We start from the raw sequence: 16953 nt of genomic DNA, 5'->3' as shown, positions 1-16953 counted from the left end.
AAACCCTAACTGAAGAGCAGGACCATAACGAAGAATGAGAACCACGACCCTCGTGATGAAGAAGAAGTGCCAGCACAGCAGGTTGGACCACCACAGATGGACCAGCAGTTTCAGTTTCAGCTTGGTTTGTTTTTGTCACTGAGTCCTGACCAACGGCACCTCGTGAAAAGACGGGTCACAACTGTAAAATATTACTTTTAACTTTAACCTCACACCCATGTGCCTGCTGCTGCTAGGGTTTTGGTCTTATTGGGTAGGCTACCTTGACCTGTCATTTCAGACCTTAACCGTAAAGCGGGTACCCGCCCATGAAAATCCCTGCCGCCCCAAATATGTGTGCCCCGTACACATATGCATCTATACCACCTTCTAGGCTCTCTTGCGGTGGCAGGGACCGAATTGGAATCCACGGCCAGCATCATCATCACAACCAACACTTCTTGCCAGCACATACATTGTACAGGCTCCAGACACTTCCAAAGTAGAGTTACTAAACTTTGGCCGAGCCTGGGAATACATATTCATGGATTTTAAACCAAACTATGGCCTGTGCAATGCTCTGTGATTTTAACAAGGAAATATGCTTGTTTGGATCACAATGTTAGATTGAAATTGGAGCTATAAAAATTATGAGAGGGGGGAGAAGGAGGAGCACAACATGATTTGGAGGAAAGATGGCAAAACACCACTAGTTCATTGACAATAATGCACATCCACTGGCTACATATTCGTTCTTACAAATCCAAAAGACAAAATTAATCAAGAGATATCACCATCATCAACATTCCTCTCATACGTCCACCAACAAACTAACAAATTAAATAGAACCAACATATAAGATGTGGAGATCTTTTAATTTCGTTTTGCTTCTTCTCATTTAGTTGGAGGGGTGGCTCCGGAATGAACCCAAAGCTTTGATGGCGGCGGCTCTCAGGATGTACTGGTGGTACGCGGCTGCACAAAGAGCTCCGAGGAAGGGTCCGACCCAGAAGATCCACTGCACCCACCAACACAAAAATACCCATTAGTCAAAAACACATAATCACACTCCAATCGAAAGAGCCCAAAACGCATGCATGTTTGTAAATTTAAAGCCTAATCTAGCTAACAAAGAAAGGTGGCGAGGTTATTTGGTCCTACATGGTCATCCCAGACTTTCTCGTTGTTGTAAATGACGGCAGCACCGAAGCTCCGAGCAGGGTTGATGCCAGTTCCGGTGATGGGGATGGTAGCCAAGTGCACAACAAACACAGCAAACCCAATAGGCAAAGGAGCCAACACCTGGACGCAGAACCCATACATATCATCAACACCACACCACACCACACCAAAACCCTCAAAGCATACAGAAACCAAAATAGAAAGTGAAGAAACCACTTACAGGCACGTGAGAGTCACGCGCGCTCCTCTTGGGGTCGGTGGCTGAGAAGACGGTGTAGACAAGCACAAAGGTGCCGATGATCTCAGCGCCGAGAGCTGTGCCCTTGCTGTAGCCCGCAGAGACAGAGTTGGTGCCGCCGCCGAGGGTCTTGAAGTAGCTACTCTGGAAGGCCTTGACGAGCGCGACACCGGCGATAGCTCCCAAGCACTGGACGACCATGTAAGCCACGGCCCGGATCAGAGAGACCTTACGAGCCAAGAAAAGCCCGAAAGTCACCGCCGGGTTAATGTGACCACCTGGATACACAAAACAAAACACCCATCAGAAATTGAAGCTCTAGTACATGCATGACAGAAGATGGGAGTTTCAGTAGCGGGTGTTGGGTGTTATTGCTTACCAGAAATACCGGCGGTGCAGTAAACGAGGACAAAGATCATGCCACCAAAGGCCCAGGCGATGCCGAGAAGGCCGACGCCGTCGCAGGGGCCGGTCTGGTGCTTGTGGCCGATGACTGTGGCGACGGTGACGTAGAGGAAGAGGAGGGTGGCGATGAACTCGGCTATGAGAGCTCTGTAGAAGGACCAGCGCTTAAGCTCGTCCATGTCGAAGAGCGGAGCAGGCGGTGGGTCGACGTAGTCCTTGCCGTGGTGGTGGACTTGGGGTTCCTCGCTCACTTCCTTCGTCATTTTCAACACTCGAATAGTTGGCTCACCTCGCTCTTGAGTTTCGAGTAGAGCTCTCTGGTTTTGCTGTGAGAATATTTAGAGAAATGTGAGTGCTGGGGTAGGGGGTGGTGTTTGGTTTTAAAAGAGTGGAGTGAGGAAGGGGAGGAGATGGTACATATGTGGATAAGGCGGGGGTATTTCGGGAAGTGGGAATGTCCTAGAAAGAAAGAGAGAAAGGTGGAAGTGGTGGGACCCTAGGGTACAGCTCAGCCATGTGAGGCCTAATCATCTCTCTTTCTCTTTCTCTTGTGTGTTGTGGGAGAGGGAAAGGGAAAGGGAAAGGGGTGCTAGGGCTTTAGAGAGGGGTGAGGCTGGCATCCAACTAAAGCCATACACAACGGTTATATCTCGGTCCTTGTGGGGGGTTATATTTAAGAAGGGGGTTGTCAAATGCCGGTTTAGGGTACCATATCTTTGGGGCATGTGTGTTTTACTGTTTTAGAGGTAGGGTTTATCCTCTGGGACCAATTATTCAGCACAGCTATAGCCCTATGATGATTGAGGGACCTTCGTTGGCACACTAGTTCGATCAACTTCATTTCAGTTCATGTCATATTCCGCATCCGACTATCCTATTTTGAAATCATGAACACAATCCCCATGTCATGTGCTTATATATATCAGACAGACTGTTTGAGCTGGGCTGGACATAAATTCTATTTGAAATTATTTTAAAAAATTAAAATTGTGTCCCTTGTGGGAAATCTTGTTTATTTATTTTAGATAAAATCGCAGTCCCGAGTCTGGGGGATGATGTCTTTTAGCCTGGCTTTCATTCATTGGTTTGTCCTTATCCATTATCAACGGTACTATTTTAGAGACAGAGTGATCCCCTGCAGTCACCGGCATCATCAATCATGCTCCTTCTTCAACCCTATTTGATTTTGAAGCACCTAGTTATATATGGTACTGTGGAGTTTGGTAGAACATACTGGACCCTCTCTTTTTTTCTTTCTTTTTTTCTTTTTCTGCCCAAACTAACCCTCATCATTGTTGGGTTTAAACCAAATAAGAGAGTGAAGAAAAATTAGAGAGAGTGACTTCAACAGTCGTGGTAATAATCAATAATGTTCACCTGATTTATAACGTTATTGATCAAAAATATCTTACTCAACAATCCATTCAATAGTGAAAATAATTATTTTAAGTTGAATTATTTTATTTTTTTACTGTCAGATGTAAAAAAAAAATTTCATTGTCAGTTATTGATTTTTTTTTTTTTTTTTTAGGGCAACGGAAGACTAATCCATTGATAGAAATCATGACGACCTCACTCGGTCAAGCATGAAGGGTACAAACACCCCTCATATTACAATGCATGCTCTCGAAGAGAATAAATCCAAAAGAAAACCAAAGAAACTAAAGTCTCTACTCCAACAAGACTAAAAACCTAAAAGAACTGCAGAAAACAAAATACAGAATATGAAAAAAAAACTCTCTAACCCTACCCTGCCATAACATGGAACCACTGTCTTGAACATCTTAACGCCTAAGACCCTCTTGGTGTACGTTGCAACAAACAACACAACCACAACAACACGCTAGAAACAAAAGTAGGACTAAGAGCAAGACAAAACCACCTCCCAAAAAGCCCAAACCAAACCAAACCGAAGCGAGAGAGAAAAGGGGAACTGGACAATAGGCCCAGTTCACCGGATTGCATCCGCAGCCCAGAAAGGCAATGGCCCAAAGCTCACTGCCGAAACCCTTTGTCCCCATCACCCAGGTTGGCCTGATCTGATCCTTCCGGGAGGCAACCCCCACTCATCACCGCTCCGGCGACCGACCGCGGCTCTCCACCATCAGACCAATCTGGAAGAGACCTCGCCTTGGGCTTAACTTGGAAGACAACCTCACCTGTTGTCGAAGGAACCTGAAATCGCCTTTGTTCACTGGACCCTCTTTCTTTTTTTTCTTTTTTTTTTGCCCAAACTAACCCTCATCATTGTTGGGTTTAAACCAAATAAGAGAGAGTGAAGAAAAATGAGAGAGAGTGACTTCAACGGTCGTGGTAAGAATCAACAATGTTCACCTGATTATAACGTTATTGATCAAAAATATCTTACTTAACAATCCATTCAATAGTAAAAATAATTATTTTAAGTTGAATTATTTTATTTTTTTACTGTCAGATGTAAAAATAATTTTCATTGTCAGTTACTGATTAAGTGAACACTACTGTGATAAAAACTATTACTTTATTTCTCTAAAAATAACTATCAAGAGTGCAGATGACACCTTCTCATTCAATATTATATACTGAAGTTGATTTGATCTTTCGACACTAAATGATGAGACTGTTCTTTGTGGATTGAATTTTAATTCATACAATTACTTAATTGGCCAACCAACGATATTAAAAATACATATTACAAGACATTATATACCTACGCAAGTTTAAAGTATCCACTCAAATCTCACACCTCCCATTCACGTACATTAATTTGCCCAAATTGGGGCCTAAAATTACAACAACTGAACAACTATAGGGTCAATTGAAGGTACCAAATTAGCAACACTGTTGTAGGGTTGTGAAGAGTGAAACCAAAACTTTTGTTGAAAAGTGGACGTACAATTTTAATCTCACACAAAAGAAAATGAAAAACATGGTTTTGCTTGAAATTGGACACGTGTCCAATAGGTAAAACGGCTAGATGCTTCCAGAGCCGGCTTCTTCTAAATCGCACATCACAACGGTCATAACTTTAAATAATTTAATTTTTGTGGCTATTAGTGAAGCTGCGGACCCAGGTTGGTTATGATTATGAATGAAGCTAAGCTACTTCCATTGGAATAATAGAACAAAGAAATGTATAATTTCGATGCCCTTTTCATTTGATAACGAAATTGAAGTGATTTAATTGAAAGGAGGCACTAAGCACAACTTTTGATTATATCTTCCATTGGACGAAATTGTCCGCACGTTCTTATCATCATCCCCATGCACCAACCTTTCCATTTTCCAAGTACTTTTTTTTTTTGGTCAGAATTTTCCAAGCACTTCTAGGATGCTCTATCTTTATGTTTATAAAAAGGAAATAAATTTCACAATCCTCTATTTGATTAATTTAGTTCATTCGAAACATAAAATTCAGAAAGAAAAAAAATCCACAGACCATTAAAAAAAAACTCTCAAGCAAAAAACCCTTAATTGTTAAGCTCATATTGAACTATTGCTAGTACAGATCTAATTAGCACAATTAATTACTAAACTAGTCCGGCAAATTAACATATCAGCACTCAAACGATGACATGCAACAACAACCCCAAACTTCTTCAAATTTCTACTATTACAAAGCCAGACCTGTAGCCTCTAAATTTTGAAATGCTTAATCAACCATTTTCTAAATATAATTATATTAAAATGTAGCATGTTAGAGAGGGTTAAAAATTACATATGAGAATTTGGACGGTTTTGTCTAATATGAGTATTAGAAGTAATCTTTTTCTCTTACAAATATTTATTCAGGTGAACACAAGTTTAAAGGCATATATATTCAAGTTATGATATTATTAGTTCATAAAAAAATAAATATTTTCTTCGGATGATAAATTTCTGACTCTGCTTTCAATTATATTGTGTGGTTCAAACTAATGATATTAACTAGAGTATTATCATTTAAGCAATGTCCATATCACTTTGATTTGACACTTTTTTTCTGTTGTTAATAGGCTCGCCCACGGTTTCGAATCAAACGCATTCTTTTTGGAACTATTGGTTGAAGACTTGAAGCAGAATTAAGACGTTGAAAGAGACAAATTACTTCATGAAAGCAACCACAATAATCAATCTTTACAATATGTGTGTGTGTCTATATATATATATATATATATATTAGTACCTAAAAACTGAACAGTCGAGATATAGATATGTGACCGAAAAGTGACCATAAACTCTAAATCCGCATTTTAATTTCAAACTCTGGATAGAATCTATATATAATTTCAAAGTGACGAAACTGTTTTTGTATTAGTTAACTTTAGCTAAACAGAAAAAGATGAAAGAGGAAAAGTGTTCGTGGGCATTTGAGGTTTTTTTTTATTATTATTATTTTTTTTTATTGAGAATTGTGGGTTTTCGAGGTTTGGATATGATGGTTCGGAACTTCGGATAGAAGAGTTGATGCCCTTTTCTCTCTGTTCATGTAAAGAGATACTTGATTAAAGCAAAAAAGAGTGGGAAATGCAAAGATAAACAGTTATTTAGATGGCAGAAGAATAATCTGTGTTGACTTTAATTTCAAACTCTGGATAGAATCTGTATATAATTTCAAAGTGACGAAACTGTTTTTGTATTAGTTAACTTTAGCTAAACAGAAAAAGATGAAAGAGGAAAAGTGTTCGTGGGCATTTTAGGTATTTTTTTTTTTTTTTGAGAATTGTGGGTTTTCGAGGTTTGAATATGATGATTCGGAACTTCGAATAGAAGAGTTGAATAGAAGAGTTGATGCCCTTCTCTCTGGTCATGTAAAGAGATACTTGATTAAAGCAAAAAAGAGTGGGAAATGCAAAGATAAACAGTTATTCAGATGGCAGAAGAATAATCTGTGTTGACTGTAATTTGAAGAAGTTTGTGCAGGGAGCAGTGAAGCATTGCTGAATTTTCTGGCGTTCTTAAAGTTGGAAGAGAAATGCTTTGGTCTTTAAGGACAAGATTGTTCATCGCTTTATATAGCAGTATAACAATCACTGTGTTAATGGTGTAACTTGTTATATTATAATGAAGCACATTGTACGTTTTCATCATGGAAAATTTGTGGGGTTGGAGGTTGGAGCACTGAATCAAGTATCCTGAAAAACAAAGGATGACTAACTAAAAATGCAAGTAATATTATCATGAAAAAATGTGGCTATATACACGTAGTTGAGTTGCTAGTATAAACTAATGAGAGTTGCAAAATAATGTGTTGTTACATAGGATTGGACTGTGTTTAGGCGATTCAGCCTTAGTCGTAGTCGACCACCAAAACAAGGCATGCAGCAATGTATTAGAAGTTAGAAATGCAAACCGTTATCGATGGTCAAAAGCCTCTTTTTTTTTTTTTGGAATAGAAATTGATATCATTAGGATCAATAGCCGGCATTCAGTCAATGGCTAGAGTCTAGCTGCACTGACAAAAAGATAGCCGGTAAGAAAATCCGGAAACCCTAATCTAAGCGAAGCAAACTCATTACAAGTTAATAATAAACTCGCTATAATTAGTGAACTTATAAACAAAGAAACTCCATGTCTTCTAAGGCAAAATCATTCACTAGCCTCCCATTAGCCAATCACGCAATTGTGGTACCAACAGAAAGCCACTTCCTAGCCAACAAATAGGAGTACCTCCTTATCCATAAGCCCCTTGAAATACACCAATCACATCCAAGATAATTACCAACTTTCGAAGAAGTCATGATCCGAATAGATTAGCACTTGAAGACCATAGGTAGCCCCAAACATGCCCAAGTAGGTCAAACTCTTGGGCCGGACCTGCCCAAGTCACTAAGTAACAAGTGAGGGTGGCAAGGCACCCTCCTTGATAGCCCATGAACTAGGCCCAGCTAGCCCAAGTTCAGAGTCAGACCCAGAACCCCAGGCCCAACTCCAAGCCCAGAAAACTGCTCTGAGCACCACCACCACGCTGCAAGTTCCGGCGGCCGTCTTCTCCAGAGGGCCATACCCGCCCTTCTGTATCCAAGCAAACCGGTCCACCTGCAAGATCAGACCGGCTGGAAACCGGTAGAATCCGAACGCGCGACCTCGATCTGCCTCCCAAGTCGACCTTGCCGATCAACTTTGCTCTGAAACCTAGACCGTCGCTGACTTCGTTGCTTCAAACGAAACCCTGATTCACAGCTGGCCACACTAAGGAGGTTTAAGCCCAGCCCTACCTCCAAAGAACTTGTTGCCGCTTCTGCACCAGATCCGATTCGAAGACTGTTACGATCCCCGGGATCGTAGCCATGGATCGACATGGTTGCGAAAGAGAAAGAAGGAAAACAAGAGGAAAAGAAACTAAGCAAATAAAACTGATTCAATAATTCGATATCTCCATACAATTCCTATTAGCTATTTAAGCAGAGAAAGACTAGAGGTAGTGGACTCATGTAAGGAAAAGCCCAAATAGGCCCAAACAACAATGATGGGGCATGTATAAAGATAGAGTCGTAACATTGCCACCCGCTCAAAGAACAGGCTTGACCTCAAGCCTGAGTTACCTTAAAAACATGTAAGAAAAAGAAAGTGAACCCCTAGGACTTCAGGAGAAACCAGTCTTCTCTCTGGCATTGCTTTAATCACCATAATTGCTTCAACACATGATATAATGGATCCATGATATAGACCTGCAATACCATCAGATTTCAATGTCTTCCTGTAGACATCAACCAGACCATTGAATTGTCGTTCTCCTCCCTTCTTTGTAGCCTTAGAATCACGAGCCAAATGGGTACAAGCATAGTACAAGGAGTAGACAAAGAGACGAGAAGAAGCACTTCCTGAGGCCAAGTTACTAGCAAACCATTTCCAATAACAATCCGTGTCTTCAACTTTGCGTGGGAGCTCAGAGTCTTTTGAAAGATGAGTAATTATGTTCCTGTCAGTAACATCCAGTTCCTTAAATAGGAGATTGGAGCTCTCCATTTTCTCAATTACGACTCCATTCCCTTGGTTCTCAGAGATTGATTCCAGTTGTGCTGTAGTCACTATGGCGCCATCAACATATTGCGACCAAACATCATTTATGCCCATAGAACTAACAAGGAGGGGGTACAGCATGGTGGTGAACTCATGGTGGATTACAAATGAGGAAATGGAAGCAACAACTAGAGCAGCACAAAATGATTCAGCATATGAACTGAAAAGATCAGATTCCATACCAGCAATATCTCCAAATGCATCATCGCTTAAACTGCAAAATTGAACTGCTAGAAATTTTGACAACCAAGTGTGAACAATTTCTTTACAACAGCCAACAACCATGTAAACTTTAACTTTCAGGCTTATGTAGGTTGCACCTTGAACAACTGCAGTGCCAAAATCTGAAAACTTTACTTGAAGCATATGAGACATCACTTTCCTGTAAAGAACATAAATATCCACAGTGGTAAGGTAAGGTGTCTCTTGGGTGTTCAGGTCATCAATTCCCAAATTGGTAGCACCATCTATCAAAGCTTCAAATTTCCTGTCTTTTGGTTTCTCAACAAACTCAATAATGAATCCCTCTTCATACATCAAGGCATGTACAACATCCCAGTCCACCATTTGATCATTAATATGATATGCCCAGATATGTAATATACTTGCAGCTTCTCTCTTGCAGTTTCCAACGCCATCCATCGTGATGCTCTCTCCACATAATGCAGCAACAATTGTATCCATTATACTAACATTTGAACTCATCAGCCGCTCCTTACTAACACTCCTTAAAAGCATTTTGGCAAGCACATTCATATATTCATAAAATAACTTGCCATTTCTTATCATTATCCCAAATGAGTCATTAGGGAGCAAATTTCTAGCATTATCGATGAAAGCAATATAAATCACAGCATAGAGCTTAATCAAGTCATACAATACCCCATAAAAAGATGCTCGAAAGTACTGAGGACTGGAAATGATGGCAGTGAATACCTGAGAGACTAAGCTTTGGGTCACTAGACTAATTTCGGCCGATGCTTTTCTGCAATAGGGTGGTGTTTCCTTCGATGTCTCACAATTACCCAGTTCAAAGAAAAGAATGAACCATGACAATAGATGCGATCGAGATTGGGTGTCAATGGAGTAGACTGCCATCTTATTGTCGAGCTTGAGGCATTCCTTAAGAACAAAATTTGGTTTCTTAGTATTCTCCTCCCCTGCAATTGTAGCCATAACTTTTGATTTCCACCTCTCCAATATTTGCACCAACACCTCTTTTGCCTTATCAAAATGACCTGACCTACAAAATCGATAGACCAGAGCCAACTGTTCATTGCAAAATTCCTCTTTCATCATAATCTGCTGCTCAAGGTTAGAATCATCCGCCACGTTCGTAAATTCCTTGAACCCACTCTGAACTGGTAGTAAAATCTTCAACTTCGTCCCACTTGTAGGAATCTGCCAACCTTTTGGAGTAGAGGTGGAGTCTCCAGGCCATATTATATACCCAAGACTACTATTGGAAGTAGAGAATGAGCTATTCATTGCGGTTTTGGAATTCAAGTTTCTCACAAATTCATTTTCAGGTGTCCAATACCCCATCACGTTCTCCCCGGTACCAATCACATTAACAATCTAAAAAGTTGATGAATGTGGCAACCCATTTAGGAAGCTAAAACCCTCGGAAAGCCCTATGAATTTTGTCCTTGACAGTGCTTCCACTACTGGAGGACTGATATCCGACACTCCAAGCTTCTCCAAATCAATAACCATCTCAATCCAATTATGCCCATTTTCAGTATTCACAGAAACCTCTGCTGGGAGAACATATTCACGCACCAACACATCGTCACTGATCTGTATTCCCACATTGATTTCAGTAACCATCTGAGAACCAGTGCTTGCATGCGGGTCTACATCATGTGCAGACTCATTGATACCAGCCAAATTCACTGCCACAGCTGGGATGTCCAGCAGTATATCTCCAACAAACGCTGTAGCCTCAATTGATGGAGGGATAGATGAACCAGCTGAAGCTTGTGTGGAAACAGAGAGGTCTGTGGGTTCCGTTACAATTATGGGTCCCACCTGTCCCGTTGCAGCAACTCCAGTCAATACAACCCCTTTGGTGGTTCCCAAAATCTTATCCCGCTCTTCTCTTGTTGCGAGTGAAGGTAAAAGCACCATAGCTGGCTTCACTTTTTCTTGTTCACTGGACTTTCTGGCTGCTGATGGCTCTGTGGTTGGGGGAATATATGGCAGGCTATTCAACGGTGCCACATTCAATATGGGTTTAGCAGGATCTATCTGATCTGGGTCATTACTTTGACTTGCCCTTCCAAACCTGGGCGGGCCGGAAAAAACCATCGGAGAGTGGGCGGAGATAGTCTGAAACGGCGTCGCCGCGAGGAGTTGCTCGGGCTTTGTGCGTTTGCTCTGGGTTGGTGTTTCAGTCATTTCGTCAAACACCTTCTGAGCAACTTTAGGTGAAGCAATTGGGGCTTGTGTGGGAGTAAAGTGGTCTGGGGCTTCCGTTGCCGGAACTGAAGAAGACGAGGTGTTTCCGGAAGACGGTAGAGTTCCGAACTGCACCGTCGGCGATGCTGATGTACCGATAAGAGTTTTTCGACCCACACGTAGCTGACCCAGCTCCGCCATAATCTCAACTGTTGCCTTGGAGTTGTGACGTGAGAAGGCACCTCCATTTTCTGCCTGGATGGCCCAAAGACTGCACTTGTGGTACATCTCGGACCTCGAGTACTTACCCACACCATGGAGCATATATGGGTTTCGGGTCTTTTTGGCAATTCTCTCTTTTGCCGCCATGACGACTCTATGTCTGAAACGCCGAAACGACTTGCGATTCCGAGAAAGAGGTTTGGGATCTGGACATTGAGGTTGGGGCACAAAAGTGAGTGGCTGCGGTGAAGGTGGATCGAACACCTGACCTTCAGATAATGCAACGATAGGTGAAGGTGGAGCAATAGGATGAATCGGTTGCAAGTATGGAGGTGGGACGAAATGGGAGTGAGTCTGAGGAACACATGAAATTGGTGAGGGAGTAAGTGGCCATTGATGATGGGTGCAGAAGGGTTGTGTGGCGGAGGTGGGTAAGGATTGGGTTGTATGAAGTTGGTCACCATTTGAGCTTGGCTATAGGGGTTACCTTGAAGATGATTTGACCGAGCACAGTAATAGATGCCGGATATCCCACCGCCGTAACCCGCCGGAAACAGGCCCAGTTGCGGGCTCTGATACCAGTTGTTACGATCCCCGGGATCGTAGCCATGGATCGACATGGTTGCGAAAGAGAAAGAAGGAAAACAAGAGGAAAAGAAACTAAGCAAATAAAACTGATTCAATAATTCAATATCTCCATATTCCTATTAGCTATTTAAGCAGAGAAAGACTAGAGGTAGTGGACTCATGTAAGGAAAAGCCCAAATAGGCCCAAACAACAATGATGGGGCATGTACAAAGATAGAGTCGTAACAAAGACGCACATGCACGAGGACGCCGCCAAAGTCACCAGCAGGAGAAAACGGCTCTGATCTTGACGGCTACTGCTGCCATAATACCCGCGACGACGTGAAACCTCGCCGCACTAGATCCGTCAGTTTGGCAAGGCCGCAATGGTCCCCGCCGCACTATTCTCTGCTCAAACCCTAGAGCAGCACTACGCCATGAGATTGAAAGGCATGATCCCACGATGGTCGAAAGCCTTATTGCAACTTAAAATTTAGTAATAAAATTCAGAATCTAAAATATTATTATAATAATAAAACAAAGAGGGATTTGAATTTGTTATCTCTATCATTATCAAATGCAATCTCGTATCCAGCAGATTAAATGTTAGTTGGCTAAATAAGCACACATTTTTATTAGACGTTTTCTTTACTAAAACTAAATTTCGATAGTTTGGCATAGTATATATGACGAAAGCCTTTCTCTTGTTGTCAATCGATCGAGTTCATGTTTAGCATTGGATGATTAATCGTATCCAAAATAGCATTCCTATTAGTGTCCCGATTCTTTAGTTCTCATGTTTGGTGGAAGGAGAATACAAAATCACATGTATAGAGTGGATGGGCTAACAGACAGATTAGACTAATGCTAAATCTTTGTGAGTTTTTCGTTTTCGTTACTCAAAATTTTGGGACAATTAGTTGCCCATTTAAGTGGGCTACTGAGTTAATTAGGTGCTACTGAGTCTTCTAGCACATTCATAAATCACCTATAAATTCTAGATTGGTTACTTTGTGGATATGCTGCACTCACAGTCAGAGGAATACGGGAAGTTTCCTTTACTTTCCTCGATAATGCAACGTTGCTCTAATTTAATTGATATAAAAGGAAGCTGCATCCACGTTTACGTACTGAATAGAAACAATAGGAATAATCCATCCAGGATATTCCTTTCCAAAACAGCTAGCTGCTTTCTGTTTGATTTTAACTTACAGGAAGATGGACTGATTGTATCAACACTAGTACCATCTAATCATCGATGCTTATAGAACATTTTCGATCTTCTGCACATTGTCAACATTCCTGTTTAGAACGAACACGTACTGCGAGCTTCTGGGGTGGGATGGGAATGTCAAAACAATAGTCTGCGAAGCTTTTGGTTGTTAAAATCAGTGCTTAAAGCAGCAAAAATTGGAGTCAGATTGATCTCGAGCAAACATGAGATAACTATGAGGAGAATCATGAAGTAGATGTACTATGAATGATTTTGAATATATGCAAGGACAATTATCCCTAAGCTTTTTATCGGTGCTTGAAGTCACTTGCACAAAACGTGTTATATATGATCCAATTAATGAACCTGCATGCATGTGTTGGTATTTTTGACAGCTTCTATTTAATTTGTATTTGAACAAAATATAATCGAAACCACAACTTGGATGATTTGATTAATTTGCAGTAGCAAATGAATAGCAAGAACAGATGAATAAAACTCAGCAAGCTTAACCCTTATATAGAGTACAAGATTAACCTACACAATATCTAGAATGAAAGCATATTAAACTAGATTAAAGGTACTTTAGATACAAAATATCTAGCTTAATTTTAGTGGAGCAAACAGTACCACAAGTGGCTGGAAAATATCTTTCAGAAAGCGAAGTCATTCCACGCTGCTAAGTCTTTCACTGCAGCTAAGTTTTTCTGCAATGAACACACTTAAATCTTATGCGAACTAACTTTAGAATTCAGCTAATAGACTTTAGCGATCTGGTTCGCAACAAACACTTCTATCTTTTCCCTGCAGTGAACTCATCTAGTGAACTTACTTCAGCGAATTTTGATTCGTAGCGAACTCACTTCAGTGAACTTTGTTGGAGCTTCCTAGTTGGACCAGGAAAGCATTAATTCCAACAACATGTTGTCTACAAGAAAAGCGTCACAATAAATCAATGGAGTAGTAGGTAGTTGAAGGCAAGAAGCATTTATAGGTATGAATTCAAATGATTGATAAAATTAAACACTTAGAAGCAAATTGATGACTAATTGGCATAATAGTGTCCAAAGATTTATTTAGGACTGCCTCCAAAGTAGTCTAGAAAGTTAGTACTAGCTAGTGCACATCAGAAAGTACTACTTCAAATTCAATACAGGTACTCAGAGATGTTGGTTTTGCTAAAATTATCTTAGCCAAGCTAGGTTAATAGTACTGATTGACTTAATTAAGCCAAGAATAAAACTGATGTCGATTATCTGATACAAAATTGAAGACATTAGTCGCATTACTACATTTTGTGTTTGCTACCCTGTTCACAGTTAAAATATCTTTTGTATCATTTCACTTCAGCTGCCCATAGAACAACAGCAAGGAAAAGTCATTATTTTCATGGTTTAGCAGGTTACTCGATGGGTTTTTGCAAGTATGTTATGCTTTGCTGGGATTTTGTAGAGACCTTAGAATTTATGGTTGCAAGAGCAAGGATGTTGACCAGGTCAAGTACGGGAGCTCTTAGTTATTCCAGAGGATCTAGTTGAAAAACAAGCTTTTTGTGATGATGAAATATCTTTTGGAGGCTGTTTATGTTCATTGTTATAATTGTTGTTGTCTTGTTAATGATATGTTACAACAATTTCTGTGACTTGGTTAATATTTGTAGTTGGTTTATCTATCTTGTTTAATTGTCTTTATCGGATGATTTAGTGGAGTACAATGTGGGATTATTCCGTTAATTATAATATATTGAGTTAGCTTCATTTATAGTTTCAAACTATATATGTCAACTCATGGATTTTCAAGTTCTGGTTGGTTTACTTCTTCTTATTCGGATTTGTTGTAGTAAGGTCTTACAATGTTTTCATGTTTCTATAATTGGCATTTGAAATAGATTTAAACAAGTCTATCATATTTGTTTGCTATATAGAAATAGATTTGTATCATGGTTGAATGCTTATACACGATGATGTATACGGAGCAGGGGCGGCCCTGAGGGTGTGCAGGTAGTGCCGCCGCACAAGGCCTCTGAAAATTGGAGGCCTCCGACTTTGAGTTTCGAGTATATATAGGTATAAATGAATATAATTAATTTAGTTCCCCATCCATGCATAGAATCTTGTGTAGTCCAGTTGGTACTTGGTAGGCTGGCCAAGGCGCGCACAGGTTTTATATTCTTGTCACGGGTTCGAATCCCAGACTTCCTTTTTTTTCTTTTTTTTGTTTCAGAAGGGGCAATCAGCCCAGAAAGAAAGCAACAGAAAGAAAACTAGCCAGCATTGCTGGCACTAAAACTTCTAGCTCTAGGAGCTCCAACAATATCATCTAGGAGAGCTTCAGTGACTAGAGCAGGAGCTTCAGTGTTGTTCTTAGCTAAGAGATCAGCAACTGAATTGCGCTCTCGATGGATATGCTTGATCTGAATTGAGACAAACTCATTCATTAGCTTCCTACAGTTCATGACAAGGGTCCCCAGAGGATGTAAATCAACATTGTCATTTTGAATGAGGCTGATCAAGATTGCAGAGTCCGATTCGACTTCCAGCTTGGAAATTTTTAAGCTCAAAGCAAGATGGAGACCATGGAACAAACCCCAAGCTTCAGCTTGGAGAACTTCACCAACACCAATATTAATAATAAAACCACCACACCAGCATCCAGTATTGTCCCTTATAACACCACCTGCTCCAATAGAACCATTGGTGGTTCTTGATCCATCAACATTGAGCTTATGGACTCCAATTGCAGGCTTGATCCAAGAAAGCAACTTAACATGGCTTCTTTTCTTCAAACTAGCCTTATCACTGGCCCTAGTCCACTCATCCGCATAGTTAAACACTACATCAATAAGATTGTGAGGATAGCAGAAGTTAGGATCAAATACGCATTTACATCTCCATTTCCATAAGAACCAACAACAAAAGATAAAGAAGATGTTCCAGTTCAGCTTCCTCATATAATAGCCTTTCTGTAGAAGATTAGCCAAAATCCAATCCTTCCAACATAAATTGAAAGTAGTCAACATATTGGGAGGGATATTAAAACATTGCCACACCTGTTTCGCTTTAGGGCAGTCCCGAAATATGTGTAACATAGATTCAGGAGTGTTAGCACAGAACTGGCAAGAAGAGTTAGTTGCAATCCTTCTGATCACCCTCTGCTCATTAGTCAGGAGTTTGCCTGAGACAAAGGACTAAAGGAAAATTTTGAGCTTAGGAGGGATCGGAAGAGACCAGTTTCTCAACCATCCATAGCTTTGATATCCTTGTTCATCACACAAGAGCTTGTAAGCAGATTTAACAGAGAAAATGCCAGAAGAGGTACTTCCCCAAATTAGCTTATCAGGCAAGTCACTAATAGCTAGAGGGATAGCAGTGATTTTATCCACAATGTCAGCAGGGAGATTAGCATGTAACATAGGCAGGTTCCAATCATTATTAATCCAGAAATCCTGCACAAGAGAATTAATATCAATTGTATCATGATTCAAAGCATAATTTTCAAGGATACCACAGGAAGTCCATCTGTCAACCCAAAACTTGGTACTAGCACCATTTCCAATTCTCCACATCAGACCTTGCCTTAACAGATTGGCACCATACACAACACCAATCCAAGTACTAGAACAATTGGGAGGTTTCTATAGTTCTCATGGAGCAAGGAATCAGAGTGAAGATATTTTGCCTTATAAATTTTGTTCCACAATCCCTGGTCATTCTGAGTTACTCTCCAACTAGCCTTTGCAAGCATTGCTTTGTTCATATCAGTTGTC

The 16953-nt window shown here is 40.6% G+C and overlaps 1 protein-coding gene across 1 annotated transcript; it reads right to left on the bottom strand.

The window, feature by feature from the left end:
• Nucleotides 1-662: 662 nt before the first annotated feature.
• On the bottom strand, nt 663-2182 carry LOC133736889 (probable aquaporin PIP2-8). The gene is made up of 4 exons (XM_062164490.1): nt 1779-2182; nt 1382-1677; nt 1141-1281; nt 663-997 (listed from the first exon to the last, which is right to left on the bottom strand). The coding sequence occupies exons 1-4, from the start codon at nt 2065-2067 to the stop codon at nt 878-880; spliced, it is 846 nt and encodes a 281-aa protein (XP_062020474.1). The 5' UTR covers nt 2068-2182; the 3' UTR covers nt 663-877.
• Nucleotides 2183-16953: the final 14771 nt, after the last annotated feature.

This window comes from Rosa rugosa, chromosome 3, assembly GCF_958449725.1.
Source record: "Rosa rugosa chromosome 3, drRosRugo1.1, whole genome shotgun sequence".
Classification (NCBI taxonomy): Eukaryota; Viridiplantae; Streptophyta; class Magnoliopsida; order Rosales; family Rosaceae; genus Rosa; species Rosa rugosa.
Note: the sequence above shows the minus strand (reverse complement) of the source record. Positions and strands in the feature narration are given on the sequence as shown.